The sequence below is a fragment of the Dermacentor andersoni genome, chromosome 8 (assembly GCF_023375885.2).
Source record: "Dermacentor andersoni chromosome 8, qqDerAnde1_hic_scaffold, whole genome shotgun sequence".
In the NCBI taxonomy this organism is placed as follows: Eukaryota; Metazoa; Arthropoda; class Arachnida; order Ixodida; family Ixodidae; genus Dermacentor; species Dermacentor andersoni.
The window spans coordinates 32,665,981-32,692,902 of NC_092821.1; the positions used below are offsets into that span (position 1 = coordinate 32,665,981).

Sequence of the window (26,922 nt, forward strand, 5' to 3'; positions counted from 1 at the left end):
GCACGTGTGGCCATGGTTGAAGTGCATGACAAGGTCAAGAAAACAGATATCTATGAGCAGCACCCTGGTAAAGGAGACGCTGGGGAAACTAGTGGGAAGCCTGTTGAACATCTGGTTGACCCAGTTGCTGGCCTCATCAGGCAAAGTGTGATAAAGAGAAGGAAGTCATCAACACATCCGAAGGTTTCTATATATAGACACTGTGCTAAGGTTCTTGGGTAGGTTTCTTTTATTTTCCTTTTATTTTATTTCACAATAACCCTAAAAGCCCTCTAGGGAGGGTATTACATAGGGTAAATGTTACATAGGTGAGGTGAACAGTGCGTAATGTAAATACAATGGAAAAACAAAACTGGGAAAAAATTAATTACAGTGCATCAACGTACAAACACAAAAAAATAATGATAGTTATCAGTACAGCAACTCTAAATGGTTTGTACAAAATGTGACACTGTCATGGAAGCTTGGTTAACGGCGCATTAACAAACAAACAAACAAAAAATATGTTTACAAATCAGAGAGCCAGACGTGATATATTAGGTATTCATGGTACTGCGTAGAGCGTCTAAATTTTAAGGCATTTGTTTCGGTGACAATGTGCGATGGCAGATTATTCCATTCTTTTGAGGTGCGAGGTATGAATGACTGACCAAATGCGAGGGAATGACACATTATGCATTTAGCTTTGCAAGAATGATCCCGACGTGGAAAAATGACTGAGGGTATACGCATGAACTCGTTATGAAGGGATACGTGATAGTAGAGCTTATGGAATAGTGTTAAACGAGATATATTATGGCGAAGTGACAAGGCTTCAAGTTCGGCGTGATTTTTTAATGCTGTTATACTTGTTTCTCGTGAATAATCTGAAAAGATGAAGAGTACAGCACGGTTCTGCAGGGCTTCTAAGTCAGTTATTAGGTATGCTTGATGGGGATCCCATATGGCTGACGCGTACTCTATTTTAGGGCGTATTAGTGTTGTGTATGCCAATTTGCGTAAGTGTACGGGAGCTTGTTTGAGGTTATGTTTAAGGAAACCAAGCGAATGGTTTGCAGAAGCGAGGATATGGTTAATGTGATTATTCCACGTCAAGTTAGGGGTTAAGTGTACGCCAGGATATTTGTAGGAAACTTGTTCAACAAGGCTGTTGTTTAAGATGTAAGATGTTGATGTTTGGGGCGCCTGATTAGTAAAAGACATGAATTTAGTTTTAGTAAGATTTAGAGGCATAACATGCCAACAAGTCTTGGCCGCAGTCTATGCACGACCAACTGCATATGCCTTCGGTCCAGAGAGAGAACTGCTCATTCTAACTAACGAGGATGGAGTAAAGAAAAAAATAACCAGCTCCATTAATGTGGTTTCATTGGTATCAACATTGTTTTGCAAGTGTGCATCGCCATACTCCCCAATGCCTTCTTGGGTGACATCAGCAAGCACCAGCTTGAGGCAAGGGGTAATAGGCATCTTTACAAGCTAAAAATGCATGCATGCATGGAGAGCACATTGCGTCCAAAAAGTAGGAACTTCACAGGGGCACTGGAGAAGGAACAGATCACTGACAAGGGGCAAAGACAAGTTTCTCTACTACTAAACACCCAGCACTGTAGCCATGTAATGACCTCTGAAACAATCCCTCTCAAGGAGGAAATCATCTTTGTGTATCCATACAGAGAGCAGACAGGCAAAGCCCCTTCAGCAATGCTGCCAGCTTTAAAAGGCCCACTTCGCACATCCTGAATGCTTCCTTCTTAGACTTAGCTGGGTGCAAGCACTCTGCTGTCCAAAAGTTGTCATTGGGAGCACTGTTGGTTTGGTGGCAATACAGTTCAGAAGCGATTGCAGCAAACCTCCCTTCCTAGTTGGTCTGGAGGCTCACGGTGCTCATGAAGCGACATCATGAGACAAACAAGGTGACTGGATGCCTCCAAGCCCTTGTTCGTTTATCACACTGTTCTGTTAGTAACAATCATGAGACCTGAAACCAACTAGCTCAAGTTCAGCACTCGCATGGGTTCTGTGGAGGATCCATAGTAAAAAGCACAAAAAAAACTCAACGGAAAGGATAAAGCACCATTTAACACTTAGTATTGCTGCAGCCTACCCACTTTTGTTTTGTATGGTGGTGCTACATTTTTTTACTATACATAGACATGAACTTCTCCCGTGCACAGCTTACTGGAGAGAGCATAGGTGATGTTCCCAATCAGTGTCAGATATTTATATAAACTGTACTGGCTCAAAGAAGTTCGAAACACTGCAATGGAAGCTTCTAGTAGAAAAAGTGCCTGGAAAAAAAAAAGCTGTGCTGCAACCATCTTGGCAACACCTTGTCCCCTTAATAAAAATTACGCTTCCATATCAACTTCAGCGCTCCAGTTTAGAGTAAAGTACCAGTGCACTTATGAACAACAAATCAATTCTCATAGAGCATGTGCAGTCCAGCCAAAAGCATGGGCATGAATCCGCGTTGTGCTCGTGCATTGAAAGTGAAGAACACGTTCCATAATGGCGAATGTGCTTTAGTGAGCTTCCCTGCAATATGAATTTGTAGTGTACAAAGAATTGTCAATGAAGCTTACCACGAGCACAGATGCTCTTGCAAATTATATCACAATTGAAAATAATGAGCACAGTGTAAACCTATGTGCACTTCCACTCTTAGTATGCTTTACTGCACGATGCTTATTTCCACCCCTGTATTGTGGCGTAGCAAGCCACAAAATAAACATTGCATAATTGGGCTTTTTAAGATTACCTTTCTCGCAATACAATGTTTTGCGGTGAAGCCTAAGCAATGTACTGCGGTGAAGCATACTAAAAGTGGAAAGGAGCCACTGTCGGTGGACCTAATAAGAGTTCCTTAATTATACACTCGTGCACCCGCCGCCTCTTACGTCGCCTTAGTGGGCATACTATGCTGGGTGATAGCGGCTCCCTCCCACTTTTAGTATGCTTCACCGCGTAACTAAAATGTACTGCGGCAGAGAAGCAGTGAATAAACAAATGGTTTTTATAACAGTACAGAAATAAACGTGCACCAGGCACGTACCCAGGATTTTTTTTCGGGGGGGGGGGGCCCAACCGAAGGTAACTTTCCTATGTAAATGAGGGGGGGGGGGGTACCTTTACTAGTACAAGTGTGCATAACGCCCACCACTCGATAAAAAAACGCGTAAACCCCCGAAAGAGAAATGAAATAAGGTGTATTTTACAGGTACGCCTGTGCGATACACCTCTCCTTTACTTGGCAAACAAAGAACCACGTCAAATGGACTCGCGCAGAAAAGAAGCGCAGGAAGAACACTGCCAAGAACAAGGAGCCCCCGGAAATGTAAAATAAACATTACTTTAGTAGAATAGAACTTAAAAACAGCACTTGGCAGCAAAGGCACACGTACCGCGCGGAGTTGTTTCTCCGCCAGCCAGTCACAAAACCAAACAAAATCGCCGTCATGCGGCCTTTTCAACATGGCATCGTACTTGATACCTCCGGACGGAGCTTCTGCTGTTCTTGAGTCTTTTCATCGGCGGAAGCCATGAGGTGTGCAACAGACATGACAAAATGTATGGAGTCTGCGCATTTCGCATGAAACTTCACTGCCAACTGAAGTGAAACTTCACCACAAATAGTTGTAGCGAAGCATGCATGTTATTTCAGTTCAATAAAGAATTAGGCATTCGCCATTCCAATATAATAGGTGAGGGAAAATTGCGCGCTAATAATTTTATTTTTGTAGTTACCGTCTTATTTAGGTTACAAAAAAACTTTGAAGTGCGAATTATTAGCAACCTCGCGGAGGAACAGTGGCTGGCGGTTATAAGGGCGTGGGCGGGGCTTCACTGCAGACTTAAGTTGTATCCGACTATAGCAGCGCTTTTTCTATTAGCTCTGGAAGAATTATACAGAAATATACATTTGCGGAACAATCACAGTTCTTTTTGGCTCCTCGTTTACTGCTCTAACAAGTCAAGTGCCACAACCGACTCGTATTGTTATTTGGGAAGCTACGTAACGATGCGTGGTCGCCAGTCGTGTACAACCGCGTATGGCGCAGGAAGCTGCGATTCTACACGTACTGCGCCCACCGTGGAAGGTTAGAAAAACACCTGCATAAGCACAGCAGAGAAGTGGCTACGTTATGCGGTTTGAATGATAATTGTAGAAGCATCATGCAGAACACACGGAATTGTCCTCCACTTCCGGCGGCGTTTTCTCTACTTCCTTCTTGAATAAAAAGATGTTGATCCATGAATATTTTCATAAAGAACGGTTAAATTCGTTCATTTTCGCTTTTCCTTCTTGTTTGGCTGTTGCTTTGGCACTCTCCCTTAGTAGATCGCTTAATTTCTCAAATCCTTGCGACTCTTGTTTCCAGTTGGCAATTTTGCACGAGAAGAGCTGTACAATTAGGGAAAAGCCAGACGAGTTAACGGGTGACAGTCATATTGCCTATGAGTGCAAGAGTTATTGCAGGGTTTGATGATAGACGCGGTCTCGCATTATCTTATTTTCCTACTTATCTAACCTATATCACGGGTATAAGGTTCCGAGGATCTGTCAGCGTCGCGGCTAGCCATCACTCGAGGAAATAATGAAACAAAAAGAAAAGCTAAACGCAATTGGCATTTTCTCTGGCCCCAACTCGTTCCATGTACATACAGACCAGCTGACCACGAAGCGAATCCCTTTCCTGGTCCCTGGATCAGTCTAAATGAAGAAGGTTGAACTAACGAAGCAACAACGATGAGCGCGACCGTTGAATAAACTGTCACAACTGAATGCATCTGAAGTTGATGAGGAAATTGGCCTTCACATCCTAGGAGACGCCGATAATTACCGCCATTCAAAAGGAGGGAAAATGAAGGCAGCAAAATTTTGTTGACCGTCGAATAGCTGTCAAGTCTCAACATTGGTTTGGCGGTGCTTTAGGAATGTGTGTGAGAAGTGGTGACGTGGGCGGGGAGGCGGGGGGGTATGCGTCCTAATTTCGGGGGGGGCCCGGGCCCCCCCGGGCCCCCCCTTGGGTACGTGCCTGACGTGCACCATGCATCAGTCCACCACACGGAAGAGCGTCGCAACAAAAGGCAGCTGATTCACACGGGCTGTGTAGCCCACTTATCAGCCGTAAAGGGTATTATGGGTAATGCAAAATTTCAGGCACACAGAAATATGTTTATATGTTTACGTTTGTACTCCTTGCGTAATAAGACTGCCTGAACTTCCACAATAGAAAGTAATTTACAACACACAAAGAACACAGGCATGTGCCTCGTTTTCAATTCGGCCGTCATGGAAATGACATATAGCACAGAAAAATGTGCACATGCTGTGTGTTAGCATCGTAAACTTCATATAAGGCAAGGAGCCCACCGCAATCCCGTGACAGGCACTAATGAGACCAAAACGGGAGCACATGTCTGTGAACGCGCAAATGGAGCCCCTAAGCCACTCTGCTCCTCCACCACCTCCACAGCACGGCTGCCCCACTCGTTACAAGCACAGGACACCAATCACACATTCAGCACTGAACAGTGGGTGGTCGACGCAGTTGCATTTACATGACTTGCAGCGAGCAGCACATTCCTCGATGTCCGTTAAGCAAAGGTGGACACGGCGACGCCACATCGCGGTACGCAAAACTTCGCTGCCGAGGCGCTAGGCCACTAGGCCACTTCGACATTTCAATTGTCACCACCGCCGAGTTCTCAAGGAAGTACGGGTCACACTACGCAGATTCTGTACTGCCAGAGATCACCGAGGCCAAAGCCGCACTGCTGCACCGCCACTACTCACGGCTTTCCGCCAAGCAACACAGAACCTACAACCAACACACAAGCAACGCAAGCACAATCACATAAGCAACGTTGAACAATGCGCGGTCTGCATTTGCTAGAGAGCGATCACGCCGAGGATGAACATGCCACGGCGTCGCTCGGCGCCACCACCACACCTTCTCAAAAATTCCTAAGCGATCCTGTCCCTAGGCACCTAGGATCAGGTCACGTGAGGGATTTTTGTATGACATTTAGACGCACGCTGACACAACCACCACATTCAGAGAAAACGCGTGAGCTGAGCATGTGAGAGTGCGGAGCGCACCAACCCAGCAACCTTCAGGCATTTCGAGCTTACAGAGAAGGGCGAAGAGATCCGATAAAACGGCTGTGTAAAGTCATGTGACCGACTATGCGCAAATGAGCACAAAGCATGCATGCAACAGACAGTGGCGATTCGACTGGGTAAAGGCAGTCACTTCTCTGTTCAACGGCGGGGGTTTAAGCCGTTGCAAAGGTTGCAGTACTCGGCTTTCTTGACATGTTCGGAGGGCATAGGAGCGTAGAACACGATTGATTTAGTTACGCCTTGCGGTAGGTGGTAATGTGCAGCTGTTTAGGTGCTCTGCCTACCGCTTTGTGACGTTTCCTGCGGATGTGCTTGTGCAGTTTCGGTCGTTCATTGCAACTTCTCCATTTATTGTCTGCATTGAAAGTTTGATCCTGAGGGCAGCAGATTCACGTTGCTGGCTGACATGTCTTTTTGGATGAGCGTGCGCTGAAGGCAGCTGTGGAGAAGACATTCCGTGATATGATCACGCAGTACGTGTTGGATTGTGCGTGTTGGTCCTACATATGTCCGGTATGGCACATCCCGTTGAAAACATCCTTTGGAAATCCATAGGATTAAAGTTCTGGAATTTTTTTAGATCCCAGAAGTTCAATCGTGTGGATTTCTGAAGGATGTCTTAAATAGGACATCCAGAAGTTAATGTCCTCATGTTATCTACTGGACGTCCTAACCGGGACTTCGGCTTTCGCATCTAGTTGGGATGTCAAGAGGATATTCGTGCTCCAATGGGTAACTGAGTGAAGTTCTTGAAGATTGCCATTGCCTTAAAAATTAATTAATGTAATGTGTAGGGCACGTAACCAACAGCCTGTCAGGATTACTGAATTGGTACAAATGGAACTGGTGTGCAGTCGTAGACAGCAGCATGAGGAAATAGAAAATTTGCAACCACAGGATGGCATCACCTGACACAACACATGTGGCAATTGGAGATCCTACAGCCGACGTTAAATAGCCTGATTGCGATGACCATAGGATGTTGCAATCACTTTTCGTTAGTCAGACAACGCCAATAGCTTTAAAATGTATGAGATGAAAATGTATGAGATGTATAAATGTGTATAATGTGTATAAATGAGTATAAAATGTATGAGATGGTATAACAAGCTGGTGATGGGTGGAAAAAACATATATTTTTGATGGCTCTAGTGGTTCTGTTAGAGAATGTACGCAATAGCAAACACAGCCTTCTTCCCGATTTACTAGAAATAGACCTGAACAACTTTCTTTTATTGTCGTAAACTGCCGAAGCCTAAAGAGTAAAACTGATGATTTTGCAGGCCTTCTATCAATATCAGAGCCCGACATTGTTATCGCCACTGAATCCTGGTTAGACCCTGACATTGTGGATTCTGAGGTTTTTCCATCAGACTATGTTGCATATAGAAAGGACCGAAATGTGCGGGGAAGGGGGTGTTTGTTCTAGTTTGGGACACAATTGAAAGTGCACCATTACTTCTAGCTGACGATATCTCAGAATCTGTATGGTGCAGGCTATGCTTCTCAGATGGAAACACCCTTATTGTCAGTTCTTTCTACAGACCACCTAATTTGAACACTGTTGAACCATTTATCAGCCTTTCAAGGTCACTCTCAGCCCAGTCGTCTGAAACGGTAATTCTTGGTGGTGATTTTAACATGCCAAATGTTGAATGGTGTGATCTATATGTCCTGTGCAGAATAATAGGTCATTGCTTGAGTCTGTATTTTGCAAGCTAATAATGACCTATGGGCTCTTCCAGTTCGTTGATTTTCCTACTCGTTTTGGACGTGCAGACGGAAATGAGTTAGACTTGGTCTTTAGTAACCAGAGAGACATCATAGACTTCAGTGCACCAGTACCAGGGATTAGTGATCATGCACTGTTCGTTGCAGAAAAAATTGAATTTACCAAAATGCGGCCGAGAAAAGTATTTTTTTAAGAAAGGGGTAGTTATGAGGCTATCTCTAATGAGGTAAATGATTTCCTGCCTATATTTGCGCATTATAGTTCATTTAGCAGCATCGACAGTCTGTGGGTCATATTCAGGGATAAACTTCTTTCATTGACCTCAAATTTCGTTCCGTCTAATGTGGTTTCGGCTAAGCGCCGCAAAGATAAACCTTGGATTAATAAGGCTTTACATTCATCAATTCAGAAAAAATCGCGAACTTACAAAATATATTGCAAAACAAGAAACCCAAACTTGTACACAAAGCTAAGGGATATCAGCACAAAACTTAAAAGCGAAGTGAAAATTGCGAAGAATGCATATCTACAAGCCTTAGCAGATAAATTCAAAATGAATCCCAAAGAGGTCTGGCGGTGTATCAAGAGCAACAAGAAGGATTACACTGGCATCCCGGCCATTGCAAATGATGGTGACCCAATTAAAAGGACACTAAAGCGAAACAATAAATCATTTTAGACCAATGAAGCATTGTTTGAGAACCCTGCAGGCAGTCATTTAAAAAAATAGATTGAATATTAGATGAGAAAATGAAGGTCCAAGTATCAGTATTTGAATTTTGCGCTGAAACTCCAGGGCCTACGTCAGTGTGACGTCAAGGATTCCAAAGTATGTTTTCGCATTTGGGCTGCGTTGGCTGAATAAAGGTTCCCGAAACTTGCCATGTTTAATATTTGGTTCCTTTAGAACACAATGTAGTCAATCTGTACCGCTATATATTATTAGTAGGCCCTAGAAGATGGCATCAAAATTCAAGACGTCACAGCCCCCAGGTGCGGGAACTTCAATAGGCGTTGCCACCCGTATTTCGTTCTTGCGCTTTTTCTGGCTTACCAAACGTCTTATCGTTTTAAGAGGTGTTGTAGAACGGTAATTTACTGATGCAGAAGAAATCATTTTTCACTTTAGTGTCCCTTTAAGGAAGACAGAAGAAAAGCAGAAGTTCTTAACAAGTATTTTCATTCAGTTTTTACGAAGCCATGTAGCATTGCTATTTCTGACACATGGACATGATTACCGCAAATGGAAAACATTGCCATAAACAAGGAAGGAGTGGAGGCTTTGTTGTTTAATCTGAACGTGTATTCACCTCACGGACCTGATGGAATTTCTAATCTTGTTTTGAAACGCTGTTAAAGACAGATAGCGCCTTTTTAGTAATATTATTCAACAAGTCACTAGATATTCAAAAGCTGCTCAAAAATTGGAAGACAGCCAACGTGACTCCGATATTCAAAGAGGGTGGTCGTATACACGTAGGCAATTACAGGCCAGTATCTTTAACTTTCGTTTGATGTAAGATGCTTGAACATGTTTTGTACTCTAATCTGATGAAGCATTTTCAAGCAAATAACTTTTTAACCTTGGCTCAGCATCGGTTCCACTCTGGTTTTTCGTGCATAACAAAATTAACCGAATTCACGCATGACATTGCACTCGGCCTGGACCATGGTGAACGAATAGATTCACTCTTCCTTGATCTGCGGAAAACATTTGATGTCATCCCACACAATCTGCTTTGCTTAAAATTATAATTCCTAGGCATTCCTGAACATATTCTCGGCTGGATAAGGGATTATTTACACCTGCGCAAACAGCAAGTTGGTATTAATGGGGCGACATCAGATCCAATGCACATGCTATCAGGAGTGCCTCAGGGCTCTGTGCTTGGACGACTTTTGTTCCTTGTTTATATTAATGATTAAGTAGTAGGCCTTAAATCAGCCATTAGACTGTATGCCGACGACTTGTGTCATGTATCGTACAGTGAAATGCCATGCGGGTATGTCTGTCTTACAGGGCAACCTTGAAAAAGTGTCTATCTGGTGCAACTGGTGGCAGATGACTCTAGATACCGGTAAATGCTACCATGTGCAGTTTCCAAAGAAAAAGAAAAAATTCCCCAGTTCCTATTGCGTAAATAATATTGTACTCAGTACCACTGAGCATGTTAAATATCTTGGAGTTACGCTTTCTGAAACACTTGACTGGACTAATCATGTTAACACAATTACAGCTTACCGTCTTCCTCACTTTTTCTGACAAAATTTTAAGCATTCTCCTTCATCACTGAAGGCAACCTTGTATCTAACAAACGTCAGGCCTATTTTAGAATATGCATGTGTTACCTGGGATCCGTACACTAAAAACCTCACAGACAAAATAAAATGCGTCCAGAAGCAAGCAGCACGCTCCGTAACAGGAAATTATAATTTTACTATGAGAGGATCAGGAATACGGGAAGGGTTGGGTTGGAAAACTCTCTTCATGCAGGAAAATCCTAAGATTGAAATTCCTTTACAATATATACCAAAGTAAAACTGGTATCGACAAAACAATGTTCATTAAGGAGCCGCAATACGTTTCATCTAGGAGAGACCACGCTAACAAAATTAGAGCTTATCAGTGCCGTACCAATGTGTTTATTCATTTTTTTCCTAACACGATTAACAATTGCAATGAGCTCCCTAATGACGTGATGGCAGCGTCTAGTATTGAAAATGCTATTGAGAACCATATTCTTTGAATATTCTGTTATTCATGTCTGTACATACGCTACTGTTTTCTTTTTTTCTAGTTACTTTGTTACTTACTTTGTTCGGTAATCGGTTAGTTTGTCTTCCACTTTTGGGAATTTCAGGGCTTAAAAAATATGTTGTATTTACTGATGTATTCTTTTGATGTTGCAGAATATTTTTCCATTGTGACCACCTGTATTTTAACCCTCCTACGATAATGCCGTGCAGGCGATGTAGGTGTATCGAATAAATAAATAAAGATAAAAAAGATGAATAAGTGTCTGAGATACGTTCTGCTGTCGTAAGCCTTCCACAAAAAAAGAGTTTGCCCTGCTTTCGAGCACTCAATGTGGATGTCCTTTGTGGCCCTTTAGGAATACTGAACCGGAAGGGTTATTTTGTGTTCGTTGGCTATGCATTGTAATATGCCCCTTCATTTATTCTATTGTTTTATTTACCTCGTGTTCCTGATGCTGTAACAGGACTGCAATTGTCCCACTTATTATTTGCAGGCCTCACAAATGCAACGAGCCTAGCTGAAAGCATCACTGCCAAAACGGCGTGCCACGGCCCCTTCAAGGTTGCCGGTCAGGTGGAGGTTGGCATGCAGTGCAGCTTGCCTCTGGCTGACAAGTCTGTCGGCTGCTCGTTGAAAGCAGGGAGCGAGTCTAGGAGCGTGCAGACTGTGGGTCAGTTATGCTCCACCTCAGGTGGGCAGTGACAAACATTTCTCTTACATTTGCTTACATGTGTGAGTGTTGTAAATTCTGAAGTCTGCATAGCTTCGTATGACTTGCTCAAGTGTGTATGATGTTCTGCTGCTAAGGACAGAGTAGCAGGTTTGTGATTCTTGTCAGCATACTGATTGGGGCAAAATGCCAAAATAAGGCTCTAGGGAGCACATTGAAGCACCTTAGGTGGCACAGCGTAATCCATAGCCTTCTTGTCCTGGTGTTGTTGTAGCTGTTGCATTGCTCTACGACAACGTTGCACCCAGTGAGTCTCTTATTTATGTGTATATCGGTGTATTAGTGTAAGAATGTGAATATAGATCAATGCGGCACGTCAGTTGACCGCTGTGTTAGGTTGATAAAGTTCAAACAAAATTCTTTAATGCAGTCAACTATAAAACATACCTTGTTTTATCGATATGCTCGTTCATTCAGGGAGGCGAAAACTGCACGGAAACTGTCAGAATTCTTGTCCTCGGACAGCATTGAGTCGCGATATCTCACAGCAAATCATCGGTGACAGGGTGTCTACCAACCGGGGAATTTGTCTACCAACTCAGGGAATTTGTGCTTACCGTATTTACACGATTGTAAGTCGACCCCTTTTTTTAAATTTGGAAGTCTGAAGTTGGGGGGTCGACTTACAATCGAAACCGAAACATGGCCCCGCCAAAATAAGCGATACCAACGGAAGCTACAATAATAATATGGCCCGAGCCGTATTTTTTCGCTATCCCGCGTGTTTGTTCGCTTTTCGGAAGAGTTTTTCAACATTTTTGAGAGTTTTACAGTGCATGCAACACTCATGGGGGGGTGTCGATAGTTGATGGAAGCGCCGCTGTTCCCATTTGCGGCGGCACCCTCAGAACGGCGGCGCTTGCGGGGAGTATCGGTAGTTCATGGAAGAGCAGACACCGCTCGCTGGTTTCTCCTTCTCTGTTTGAAGGCATTGGTATTGGCATGGTTTGACGCGTTCCACTTGACTGCCGGCTACATGCTACTTCTATGCTTCCCCAGTCGTCATGAGTGCTCCAGGCCCACTAATCGTTCGGCACTCGTTCACAGCAGCGTTCAAGAGGGCTGCCATCCTTTACGCCGAAGAAACAAATCACTGCGCAGTGGGCCGCAATTTCGATGTTTCTAAACGGGTGGTGCGAGAGTGGCGACTGCAGCGAAGCGAAATTTTCACCTGTGACGACAAGTGAGACATTTCCCACGTGCCAAAGTCTGGACGCTTTCCGGAGCTGTAGGCTAAGCTTGCGGCGTACGTCGCTGTAATCCGTGATCGGTCCCTGCCAGTGAAGTGCAACGTGGTCATGAAACAAGCCCGGACCTTCGCCTTAATCTTAAGGTTCTGCTCCGCTGTGAGTACAACGAGTGGCTGGCGGCAGAAGACTGCGAAATTACGCCAACTGGACCTGTCAAAAGAGCCTCCCTGACGGCTGCGTGTAGTTGGGTGCATTTGGCGTGGGCTGCTGTTCTGCAAGATGTCCTGGTGCGGTCGTTTGCCAAATTTGAAATTTCGCTGGACCACGACGCGCTGTGGGACCGCAGCAACGATGACGATGGCAGCACTAGTGAAGACGAGTAGCCCAGTGACCATGTCAGCTACTAATAAATTTTCGTTATCGAATGCGCCCTCGGGTATGCTCTCTTATTATTTTTTTTTTTCGGTCACGCGATATGGGGGGGTCGACTTACATTCGAGTCGACTTACAATCGTGTAAATACGGTATGTCTGGGGAAATTAGCTATAACTTTATTGAAATGGAATGAAAGTTCTGAAAATGCTGGCTCGAGTAATAGAGAAATCGTAACGAATCGTCTTTAATGCTGTGTCGTCGGCTGGAGGAGTCGCCAGTGTACAGTGAATGACCGATTTTCCGAACACCCGATTTTTGGGACATGCATGATAATTAGCACGGCTTCGCGGCACAACCATGTACTCCATAGAGCAAATGTATAAGAACGTCTGGAATTTCGGACACAAGAACTCTTCGCCGTCCAATTTTCAGGACTTTTTGGCGTGACTACCGGCGCTCTCGCACGCAGAACCGCTGGCAGCCATAGCCACCACCGCGGCAACGCTATGCCGAGCTGCTTCGACGTTTGCTATTAAGCTTCTTGCCATTCGGTGCCGTGTTTTTCATTGAAAGAATTCGCCGCTGCCGGCAATGGCACTGACTCCGGCGCATTGTATTGGCATGGATAAAGGAAGGGCAGATGTATACGGAAAAGCACAAACAGTCTCTCATAGCAAAAGGGCAAAGAGATGCCGGGATAATGAAACATAGGGCATTGTGGGGGTACAACAGGTATGAGGTACTGAGAGGTATTTCGAAGGGAGTAATGGTGCCGGTGCTTAGTTTTGGGAATGCGGTCTTGTGTTTAAGGGCAGAGATTCAGTCGAGACTAGAAGAAATCAGAGAGCTGTGGGAAGGTTAGCACTAGGTGCCCATGGGAAAACCACAAACCAAGCAGCACAGGGAAATATGGGCTGGGCATCGTTCGAAGCACCGGAAGCTCAGAGTAAAATCCTATACGAAAAACGTCTGAAGAAATTGGATGATAACAGGTGGACAGCTAAGGTATTTAAATACCTATATAGAAAGAGCGTTGACTCACAATGGCGGAAAAGAACTAGGAAGCTAACCAGTAAGTATGCCAGACACGAGGACGAAGAAATACAGAGCACTAAACGACAGGTTAAAAACGGGGAAGTTTATGATTGGATATATTCAATGGAAACGAAGCATAGTGTGGAAGTATATCGATACTGGAAACAGCAGATCAGGAAGGAAGCGTTTTATGATAACTCAAGAGGCAGTGCCCTACTCTTTGAAGCTAGATCAGGATGTCTTAGAACGCGGAGCCATAAAAAGAAATTTAACGAAGAAGAAGACACATGTACTGTGTGTGGTAAATATGTAGAAACAATGGAACACCTCATACTAAAATGTGATGGTATCAGTCCCGATGTCGATACGGCCACAGTCACGCTTCCTGAGGCCCTAGGGTTCAGAGATAATAATAGTCATGTAAATACATATGCGGGGGAAATTAGCAAAAGGCGATTGGAGGATTGGTGGCTCAAAAGCAGGGAGGTGACATAAGGTTAAAATGGTAGGGAGACGTATTTAAAGAAAATCGAGAATTTCAATAACACACAACACAGATAAAAATAAAAACAAAAGGCAAAATAAAAATCTGAGCATGGTGGCAACTGCCATCACCCCGTTTCAAAGGGGACGCTCCTACTTTCCATCCATCCCTCCATCCATGCATAATGTCGGTTCCCGAAAGTCAGCTCCGCCTCAACACAGCATTGTTAAGCGTTGAAACATACGCAAAGTATTGCTGTGAAGCTTAACAACTGTGGAAAGGACCACTCGTCGCGGAACACAGTATGAATTCCTTAATTGTACACGCGTGTACCTGCCGTCTCCTGTCACTTTCAGAGCTTTTTCTGACGTGCCTGTGGCGATTTGATCCCTTAAGGGCAGTGAAAGACATGCATTCATTTTTTTTCGGACGACCCAATTTTTCGGATATTGTCTGTACAACTGACCCAGAGGATGCTTCAAGTGTTCCATGGGGCCAACGCGCGACGGGAGGAGCACGAAAACAGAAACACGGACACTTTATGTCTATGAAGCTGTGATTTGCAAATAGTCTTGAAAGTCGAAGTGAACGTAATCACTACTGAGCACCACTGTTTTTGACCACATCTGCAATATGAAACAGAAGTTATATAAAGAAACACAGTCATACCTGTGGCAAAATGAGTGAATAATGGCTACCACTGTCATACTAAAGTGATTCAAAATAACTAATGACTAAATCTTGAATCTTGAACTGCCGTTCAAATTATCATTTCAAATCCGTGACGCTATGCTCTATAATAGTAAGAGAACACTAAGCTAAGCTGATCGTGAGTGATCAATAATCAATGTTCATTATCTGGTAGCAATGGTAACAGAAATAATGCTTATTCAATGACACTTCGATAGATATTGATGACAGTGTGTACGATTGATGGCTACCGCTGTCATACCTAACAAAATTGTTTGCGATCACTAGTGACAAATTCCTAGCAACTCCTAGTTATTAAGCCTGAATTGTCATTTGAATAATTGTTAATTTGATGCCCATAACTTTATGCTGTATGAAAGTATGAGAACACCAAACGAAACTTATCACTAGTGATGACTAATCACTTTGCATTATCAGTTACCAATGGTAGCAGAAAAAAATGCTCATATAATGACATTTTGATTGATACCACTGATGACGTACCCGAGGTATCGCTGCCACTGTCGTAAAGAAGTACGTGATCTGTGATCACGAGTGACTGCATTTTTGCATCTTCTAGTTATCGTAATTTGATCGTTGTCTAAAAGGGTTTTTTGTTTGGCATCTATAATGCTATGATGCATACAAGAGCAAGAATACCGAACTGAGCTTATCACTAGTGGTCATTATTAAATCTCCCATAATAATTAGGAATGTGGACTGATTAAAACTCGTTTATTGACACTTTCATTTATACCATTGAAGATGTGCACGAATGATGGCTGCAACTGTCACACTACACAAAGTGATTCATCATTACTAGCGACTTAATGTTAACATCTTCTAGTTATTATGTTATGGTTTTTTAATCACCATCTCAGTGAGGTTTCATTTTATATTCATGACGCTATTCTGCATGAAAGTAGGATGACATTGCAGTATGTGCATAACTAGGGGTCACTAATGACTCGGTGTTATTAGTTAGCAGTGGTGACAAATATGTGTTCATTTTTTCATTTTATCACAGCTGGATTTATACCAATGACGGCATTCATGAGTGAAAGCTTCCACTTTGACAATAAAGTAGGTAAATAATATTCACTAGTGACTTAAGCATACGGCTTCATAGTAGGCGTAGTTGAGTCACTTGTCTTATCACATTTCGTTTGATATACATGATGTTATGACATGCAATATAGCGAGTACAATGAACTGCGCATTGTTATGATCGACCTCACCAGTGTGGGAAAGATTCAAGCGAGCGTTTCTATGTCGAGATGATTTGCCTCGTCCAAGAAATGGATGTTGGGATCAGCCGGGACTTCGACCTCACCAGTGTAGTGAAGATTCAAGTAGGCGTTCCCATGCCCGAAAAAGCATCAACGGCCCTCTGCGCCTTGAACAGACAAAAGGGGAGAACCCGAAGGCGGAGACACGAAGGGGGACAGCTCGTCGGTTTCACAACCTGACAAAGGCATTGACACTTCCGCAAGTTCCCCAAGTTTTCCAAGAAGACATCGAAGACCACAAAACTGCGAAGTGTTATTTAACCCTCCGAGGGTCGATTTTTTTCGCCATATGCGACCGCCCAGGGTCGATTTTTTTTATTGAAGGTTCCGATTCTTCTTAGAGACTTATTTCGAAAAATCATTACCGTAATTTTTCTAGGGTGACCGTAAAGTGAAAAAAAAATATTTTGCGTTGGTATATATGCACTCTTCATTCATGAATAACAACAATAAAAAAGAAATAAAATTACCGAATGAAAAATTTGATGCATTTTTATGCACATTGTTCAAAGCTTTGTAAATCCGCACACGAGAATATTTCGCAAGCCTCAAATATTCCTGCTCTTACAGTAATACGTACGTCCATAGCGTAATCGCACTGCGTGGTGCGCGCACTCAAGAAAATAGTTTGTGTGTGTGCCCATCAAAAAAAGCAACACATGTGACAAACTTCCGCTAATCTTCATCTTATCGCCAACCAGCTAGAGCTATTGGTTTTCGCGAGTCTTAAAAAAAAGAAAAGAAACGGAAACGCTTGCATGGCGGCATCCTTCCTATGCGCACCCCTGTGAGCACTAAACGAGCCAGAAACAAGCGGTCGCCCTTTGAGCGATTAGGAACGAGATAGCCATCAGTTTCCCAAGCGCAAAAAACCGAAACCGCCAGCGAAACAAAATCCAAACGGCCACCCGCCCGCGCGCACGCCAATGCGCGAGTGGTAGTATATAGACGCGTGGGAGCAAACTAGCGCTAAAACAAACCATGAAACGAAAACCGAGAGAGGGAGGCACGCGAAAAAAATTCACTGTATCCCCACATAGTGGCAGCACATGACAGAAAAGAAAAAGTTAGGAAATTGGCGCGCTTTTTAAACAAACAAACGGCGCTGTAAATATACGGCATCGACCATTTTCGGACTTGTTCGCGGCACCGTATATTTACGTCATTGACCGTCAAAGGTTAAGGCCATCCTAACCCATTCAAGTTGCACACCCTTCGTATTGGAAACTGTGCCCGCCGTACCATGGTGTTGTTCAGTAACAACAGGCAGCGGTATTCGTGGGAAGGGTAGCCGGTTGGACCCGGCTCGCATGCGTCATGTGCGCCAGGTATCACGCGGGAAGAAAGAAGACAGTTCGAGGCCAGTTTTAGAGCGCGACTGCTGGGGATTTCTTCATGACCACAGTGACCTTTAGTTGTGGGCACAGGTTCGCACTTAATAAATATTGTTGTTTTGTTAACCCGTGTTCGTCAACATCGTTGCAGTATTGACCCCTAATATTTTCACAAAATTTCATTTGCCTGGAAATTCAGACATTCTTGAATAGCATTATGCTTGGATTAAATTCACTGACATTTAGAATATTTTGCCTGATGTTTAAATGCAGTAGTGCTTGAATTACATTGAGTGGCACTCAGATTAAAATGACCTGCCTCGGAATAAATTCACTGGTGCTTGGATTTAATTTAGGGGTAAAACCTGTAGTTCTGTAGTTTTGAATGAACTAGGGTTTCGTAGAGTTTCAGTTTTACCAGAAGAAGAGAAAAAATTATGGCCAAGATATTTTAGTGTGCAATTAGCATTCATAGTGAAATAATTAAAAAGTATATTCCATGAAAGATCATTAGTTATGTGAAGGTCAAGTTATTTCTGGGTGTTAATTGATAATAAAGTGTCATACAGTATGCAGTTAAACCTCGATTTAACGAACTTCAATATAACGAAGTATTTAACTTTTCATGGCCTCTTGTCCGTAGAACACCATGTATTTAGAACCTGAATATAACGAAGTGTGTTTGCGTGGCATTTAGATATAACGAAATTTTACCACCTTCAGAAAGGGAATGCAGAGACAATAAATGGAAACTTTAGCCGACGCAGATGGTCAGATGATTGTATTACAAGCGGCTGCTTGCAAACGCACCTCTCATATCGTGCGCCGTGTGACGGCCAAAGTGGAGCCGCATCGTGTACTGTATACAGTCCAAGTGCTCTGCGCAATGTGTGCTTTAGGTGCGAGGGAATGTGTGCGAGGGTGAGACAAGAAAGATGGTGGCTTCATGAGTGCCGCCTTCCTGCGCGATGCAAAGTGAAAGGGGGAATGGTGGAGTGAGCTCCACCGTAGTCAGCCGCGCATGCCAGCCGCGCATACCTCCAATAGCCAGCCGTGCATGCTGCTTTAGAGGTAATCTGCCGCATGTGTTAAGAGTGGGCGTGCCAAGACAGCGTGGCACAATGTAAGCTGTCTTACTGCGCATTTTCTATTGGAGTTTGCGTAATCTCAAGTTTCAGTAACCCTTTGGAATGAGAAATAGATGAGCATTTGCTGCACACTGCCGACGCTTTTTCTGATAGCGTCGTCCCAGTGTGAGCAACGCTATCAGCTGGGGGGACAGAGTGCCCGCGAAAATATGGCTGGCTTGGCTTAATTCGTGCCGCCAAGCAGATATCGTCGACTACGAGGCATAAAACCATATCATATGTTGCCGACTCCCAAATTTATCAACATGAATTGTTTTGTCATTGTAATTTGCTTTTTTCGATTGCCGAATAATGCGGAAAATTTTGTGGCCCCTTTTCATGTAAAAAAAAATAGGTCAGTAACTGTACTTATTTGAATAAAAGGTGGAATTGCAATAGAACGAAATTTCGCTATAATGAAGCAAATTGCCGATGTTATCGACTTCATTATATCAATGTTTAACTGTATATAGAAACTGATTGCCATTGTTTATAGTGGGTGATATGCACATAAATCTGCATTTCTAATGGTTAAGTTTAATTTTCTGTTTGTTGCACCAAAGTGGCTCATTGTGAGAGTCCCCTTGCCACTTATATGAATCACCGGGGTTAGTAACCATGTAGTATGTTACTAGCTCATCTAATCCTTGCAACAAAAGTTTCCTTTTTCTCGGCATATGATCAGATAACGGTTGCACTTCGCTTTCCGTATGCAAGTCCAGTTTCAAAATTCTTAAAAGAAGCCTCGAACAACCACTGCTTGTAATCATGGTCTGATCAATGAAAAAATGGCAGGTCAACTTCGAAGCAGGCCTAGCAGGTGATGGCCTTGCAATGCCACTCCCATCATTGTTGCACTGTTGCCATAGCAACAGCCAATCATACGGCCTCTCGGCGTGCTGGTGTGATGAGCCATTAGCAGGGCTGATTGCTGTGAAAACTTCGTCAGACTGGCCCCTGATGTTTTGTGTGTGGGTGCGTGTTTGTGCTCTTCCTATGTGACCATTGTAAGCAAGACGTGCAGGAATGAATAGGCGGAACTTTGAGTTTTCAAACGGCACCAAGATGGTGGGCACTCAGCAGCAGGAACGACTTAAGATGGCTCCGTGAGTACTCTTTTCGTAGTCTGGACATCTTGGTCCTTCAATGCGGAAAAAAAAGATGCACTTCGCGAAGCGTGGTTTGCACGTGTGCTGCTCAACAATAAAGTAACGATGCTGTAGTCACTCAGCAATAACGAAGTCAAGGGATAGCCACACACCAATAACGAAACCAAAACTTCTACTCCAAATTTCTGACTGAAATTTTCATTCAGATCCCCATATAGTATGAGGCGAAAATTTGGGACGCTAATAATAGGAAAAAAACCTCGTATTATATGCAGGCTATTACGGTATGCACTGAACAGTGACTCTCGATGCGGGATACTGACAAAAGTGTCACTGATTAAGCCTAAGATTTAGCTGCTTGCATCGTATGGCCATAACAAAAATTCACTGCTAGCTGATGCGTTGGTGGCCGTGTAGCAGGTTGTTGCGGATAGGTGGCCTCAAGCTTGTTCAAACCAGATTCGATTGGTCTTGAGATCACGTACCAGTCTGTTGGCCAGAAGCCGAGATTTGGTCCGCAGATGACATGCTGGCAGATATTATGAAGGCTTTCGCGAAACTGAACCTGTGCACCAGAGCCTAACCGGACGGCATTGCAGAGTCAAAGTTCGTGCACATATATCTACATAGTGTGATGGTGTGCGACATGCATCGAGGTGCCAGACAAACGAAACCGAACTACCTCCTCGGTGCCGTCATTGTGGTATTTCAAGCATGCAGTATATCGGTCAAGTACAGCACATACCAAAATTACCTAAATTTTTCATACCACTCATGCTGTAAAAGCACTTGAATAATTTTTCTCACTAAAGTTGCTGTTTTCAGACTGCTCACGCAATTATTTGGATGTTTGGAAATTCTGGTGTATGACTCAGTAACATAATTTAACATTCATATGTGAAAATTCTGGCACGCACAATGCCTCCATTTGACGTAAGCAATTATGTAGCATGCCAGCCTAGAGCTCTGGCAGTGGTTATGGCAGTTGCACTACTGCCCTCCATAAGCTGACATTTCCCCATAATAAGCTATGTCACTTGTGGGAATCTGTGTGGAGATCGATGGGGGTTTTTGTTTATACCCTCGCCTACGAATGCAAAATTATCCTACTGAGTATCAAATTTGATAAATATCTCGGAACAGAAGTGTTCTTGAAGAATAGAGCGAAATGTAGTTTTCTTCAATATGATTACTCGGATTTTTAATGTGCACACACGCACACGCACGCACGCACGCGTCATAAAACCCCAAATAAAGAAAACATTTTTTGTTTGCCCAGTCTATGCGTTCAAAAAACTGTCTGTCAGAGCATATTAATTAACTAGGCAAACAACTATTTACATACACAGTATTTGTTTAATCAAAATTACCGATACTTAAACTTTAAGGACTTATATAATGTGATGATAACGGCCTTGCGGGAACGAAAAAAAAAAGTTAATATAGCCACTTTAGAGAAGTAGAGAAAGAGGGTATGCCTATATTAGGCTGTGCCATATTGTTAGCATAGTTGTTTTTCACGGAGTGCTTCATCTCAAACAATGCGTTTATAGCAGCAAGATCATGCTGAATGCTCTCAAAGCTCCTTGGAAGTCTGGTCGTATCATGTCTAAGTGCTTTTATGCTTTTCTAAGCCACTGAAATGGTCTATGCGAGCCTCTTAGGCATCTCTGCTTCATCACAGTCTATAGTAAGCACTGCGATGAAAGGGGTGGGTTATGTTGAATGTTTATAATTATTGCGTGTGTGAATGGGTGACCACTTACTGCTTTTACATAGCTTGATCACTGTAAAAACTCCGTTTAATATAGTTCACAATTGCTTTCACAACCAGCTCCAAAAGCTGATCCAAAATGGCATGCGCCAGTAGCATCACTGTCCATATCACGTGGGAAATGCTGACAGAACATTGTATAAGAAGCCGACTAGAGAGATGAAAGTGGACCAAGACAGGAGGAGACACCTTGAGGAGTCTTGGATACTGATCAGAAGAATACAACAGAGGCAAAAAAGGAATATTGTACCTGCTATGAAAGAACATAAAAGTTGCAGCGCTGCCGTATGGCATAGATCCCGAGTGTCACCAGGGAAGAACAGGAAGAATCAATATGCTCAGAAAGGTGTACGAAGGCGATGAGGATGTTGGCTACGCAGATGCCGCAGTGTGCAGAGGAATGGAGGCACGTGTGGTTAGAGTGATAAACAGTAGAAAAGAGCGGCTCGCGGCCATGTCAGTTGCCACCCGCGACATGGACTCAGCCAAAAAGACAGCAGTCAACCTCATGGCTGCCACAGTGAGGTCAAAGGATCAAATAGTGGCGATAGTGGATTTGCAAGCAGTGTGAAGGCACTACCAACCTGGATGGATAAGTGGTCCAACTTTACATGTGCTTGTAGCGCCTCTTGCCTTGAGCCGGAGCCGCAGCCCACAACTCACTTCCACATGCAGCACCCACCAAAGAGAAGGATGATAGCTCAGCCATGCAGCGTGTACAACGAAATATAAAAATACAAAGAACGGTTCAAAAAAACCCCACGCTGCTGCAGCTGAATCTTCCTTGTATGTGGTCCAATAGATTTGGTTGCCCGGTAAAGAACACGCAGCTCCAACCCTTTGGCATGGATTCAGCCAGCTCTTGCGCACTTCCTGCTGAAGACGATGCCCAGTAGGTCGCCCAACCTGGCGGTGCTGTGGTGTCCTTGTTCCAACACATCAGCCTGCCACCATTTCGGCCCAACAGCTTCAGCACCTTGCTCCTACAGGTTGAGGTACACTTCTGTCTCCGGCATATCGCCAGTCAATGGACGTTCTTACATTTGGTGTCTTCCTTACCTCCAGACGTCGCTGAGGACTTAGCGGATGTTATCACCTTTCCAGACCCGACCCATCCCTTTTACATGTTGACCGCAGCTATCATTTCCCATAAGTCAGATGTCTCGATGACCTTGCGCCCTTCTCACGCCGATCTTCGTTGAGTTTCCGGTCGAGCAGTCACTCCCTGGTGCGCCCGTGCTCTCCAGAGCTTCAACCATCCGACGTGCGAAGCGACATCTCGTCTTCGGCTGTGTGTTGATACCACCGCGTATTTCGCACCTCCACTCGCAAGTCCACACATCCGTACTCCTGGTCGGGAAATGCTGCGACAGGCCACTGACGGTGGCAAGTGGTACTGGTCGAAGGACATGACCCCTATTTTACATTTCTGACAAGATCAGTGGTGCTTGCTTCCTTGACAACACAGGAGCCAAGGTTAGCGTCATACCAGCCTCTTGTGCAGATCGCCATCACAACGAACAGACCTGCCTGCTCCAAACGATAAACTCCGCCATCTACACATATGGCCAATGGTTTCTTACACTTAAATTTGGATTGCGTTGTACATTTCGCTGGTTTTTTATCCTCGCTGATGTCTCGCAAGCTGTTCTCGGGGCCGACTTCCTCAGTTTCTTTAACCTTGCGGTAGACATGCATGCTCATCGCCTCATTGATCTCTGCATCTGCCTTTCCATCAATCGCATACTCTGCACCGCCTCGCCGACGGGGCTTCGAGCTCTTCCACCCGTTTCACTGTACGTAAAAGTCCTTGCTGATTTTCCCAATCTTACGAAGCTGCATACGAGAGAGTAACTGGTGAAACGCTTGATCACTCACCACATCGTGACAACTGGACCTCCTGTCTTTACTCGGCACCACCGACTGTCTCGAGACCGCCTCACCATAGCTCGCCGGGAGTTTGAGCACACACTTCAACTGGGCGTTGTATGACCTTCCTCAAGCAACTGGGCAACGCCACTCTAATGGTGACAAAGAAAGATTCTGGCGACTGGAGACCATGTGACGATTACCGCGCTCTGAATGTGCACGCTTTACCAACGCGCTATCCACTTCCTCAAATTACAAGACCACATCTAATTTGCTGGGTGCACGAGCTTTAAGATTGACTTAGGGAAAACTTATCATCAAAGTCCTGTGGAATCCACTGACGTTCCGATGACGGCCATTATCATCCTTTTCGGCCTCTTCCAGTCTGTGAGGATGCCTTTTGTATTGCTCAACGCTGCACAGACTTTTCAGCGGACTATCAATGAAGCCAGGCGAGGTCTCGACTTCATGTTCGCCTGCCTTGATGATCGCCTTATTACACGCTTATCCAGCCCCAAGCATGAAGCTCACCTGTGCGCCCTTTTCCCACCGTCTTGATGATTACGGTCTCGTCATTATTCCAAACAAGTACCTCTTTGATGTCACTACCATAAAGTTCTTAGGCCACCTTGTCACCCCACAAGCTATCCAGCCTCTCGCCAGCAAAGTGAAGGCAATTCAAGACTTTCCTCCCCCAACTTTACTAAACAGACTAAGAGAATTCCTGGGCCTACTGGACCTTCATTGCTGCTTTCTTCCGAAGTGTGCCAATTTCCTGAAGCCTCTGACCTTCCTACTGGCTATCAAAAAAGATCTGGCTACGCCACTTGAGCGGATTGAGGACGCTGCATCTGCCTTCATTACTGCCAAGAAAGCGCTGGAAGATACCACCGTGTTCGTACATCCCGTCCCTGATGCTCCAATTCTTCCCATCGCCAATGCATCGAGCATGGCAGTCGGCACAATTCTCGAGCAACACATATCTGGTAGCAGCCTCTTAGTTTTTTCTCTGAAAACTAAAGCTGTCTGAAGCTAAATACAGCATATTCAGTTGAGAACTCCTTCTGGTATGTCTTGTCATGAAGCATTTTTGCCACTTTCTGGAGGGCCTGGAATTTCATGTCGTCATAGACCATAAGCCCCTGACGTCTGCCTTCCATCGGAATCGCAGCAACTACGCTGCACGGGAGATCTGCCAACTGTGCTTTATCTCCAAGTTCACAGTGGACCTGTGTCACGTGCATCGGCCAGAAAATGCTGCTATCGATGCATTGTCTCGCGTCGATGCCCTGGCGGCATCGACCTGTAGACATGGATGAGCTAGCAGCCGCCCAGCGCAACAATCTGAGCTGCATCGCCTTCGTACCTCATCCATGTCTCTATCCTTCACTGAGCGCCCGCTTCCATTTTCTTGCTCATTGATAATGTGCGAGACATCCCTTAGTGTTTCTCGACCCCTCGTGCCTTTGGCTCTTCATCGTGCAATTTTTGATCAACTGCACAACATGAGCCACCCCGATATTCGTGCGATGCAGAAGCTAGTCACCACTCACTTCCTTTGGCCTTGCATCAATGCAGACGTCCGTCATTGAGTGCGAATATCTCTTGTGTAACAGCATGTCAAAGTTCATCACCATACCATCATGTTTAATTCCCCATTTTAGCCTCCAGATGCGACGTTTTTCCATGTCCACCTCGACATTGTCGGCCCTCTCCCGTTATCCCGTGGGGCCTGTTAGCTGTTCACATGTGTGGATCACTTCACCTGATGGCCAGAGGTTTTTCCCATTACATACACTATGGCAGAGACAGTTGCTACGGCTTTCATGAGTGGCTGGGTGTGGTGTTTCAGATGCCCTTCTGTCGACGCCACCGGCTGAGCCCGCCAGTTTCAATTGGCCCTAGTCGCCGCGCTTTCCAACATCCTGGGCATTCGACACATCGATATGACCTCCGATCATGCTTACGCGAATGGCATGATTGAACAACTTCATCGATAACTGAAGGCTGTCCTCACCACCTATCACCCAAGGGAATGTTGGCTCGTCTACCTTCCTTTTGTCCTTCCGAGCATCCGATGTGCACTAAAGGCCGACCTAGGGTGCTCTTCGGCTGAACTCGACTACGGCGTTCCCCTGCGCCTTCCTGGAGAATTCTTCATGCCGTCATCGCCACCTTGCATCCATGATGCTTCCACCTACATCCAGGAGCTGCGCACCACGTTTAGTGACCTTTCTGCTTTAACTCCTGCTAAATGACACCACTGGTTTGTATTTGTCAGTCAGGATATGGATTCCTGCAGCCATGTCTTCGTTTGGCTTCACCACATGCGTCCACCCCTCACCCCAGCCTACCATGGACCATTCTGTGGAGCGTGTACAGCTCGATATAAAAATAAATAACACTTCAAAACCCAATGCTCCCGGAGCTGGATCTTCCTTGCATTAGCTCCGACATACTCAAAAGTACCAGATACCTCCCAGAGACATGCAGTCTGTACTCCGGAGCATGCTCACCCGGCAGTAAATGTTGCAGTGTGTGAACATACGCTCCAGGCTAACCTGCTGAGAGTCAATGCCACGGAGGACCAAGACGAAGGCGTACCCAGATGATACACCGAAATCGTGGTGCATTACAAACTCGGCAGTAGAATGTATCTTCCACTGCAGTGCAAATTAATAAGCGAGGAATGCATTGCATGGAGAAGGCTATGGACAAGCCTGTTCATACACAAGACACCGTTTCATGTGACATAGCTGACATGCTATGACTATGCCTGTAAAAAATGCTCAGCATCGTGCTCACTCTACTATTTGGTATCGCAGTGCACCCACATGACATTGCCTCCCTTCCCCTAACTCTCTGCCCCAGAGCAGTGGGAGTACCTGTTGACCAGCTTATGCCCTGAAGACCAGTTTCAACTGGTGCACAGAGTGCGACGGCAGCGAGAAATCACTGCATGCTGCACTGAGGGTGCCACCCACCTGGGGATGACCACTGTCGCCTGCTCTTTAAATAAAATTTATTACACGTGATGATTCATGATAGAGAAATGATAAAACCTACAAACTAAATGTCTGCAAATCCTTCTTTTACTCTGTGCCAAAAGTAGAGGGACATACTTTTGTTTTTTACCACATCTTGCAGTCATTTCGTGCAGTAAACAAAACTATCTGCCATTCTTTTGCCTGGTTCCAGTGTACAATTAAACTCTTTCATTCGCTTGTGTCTGCTTTATTACTCGTAACTGTGGCACTTATACGAATAATCAGGTGTTCTCGCACGTACCTTGCAAA

The 26,922-nt window shown here is 44.5% G+C and overlaps 1 protein-coding gene across 5 annotated transcripts in view; it reads left to right on the forward strand.

Annotated features, from left to right (window-relative positions):
* The window catches only part of LOC126526471 (uncharacterized), a 218,290-nt gene that overhangs the window by 75,603 nt on the left and 115,765 nt on the right, over positions 1 to 26,922 (forward strand). For 3 of the 5 annotated variants that reach the window (XM_072289604.1, XM_072289608.1, XM_072289606.1), the window contains exon 3: positions 11,114 to 11,311. In XM_072289604.1, coding sequence (XP_072145705.1) covers positions 11,114 to 11,311 — 198 coding nt within the window. The remainder of the gene's footprint in view (positions 1 to 11,113; positions 11,312 to 26,922) is intronic. The other 2 variants (XM_072289605.1, XM_072289609.1) reach the window with 1 other exon arrangement.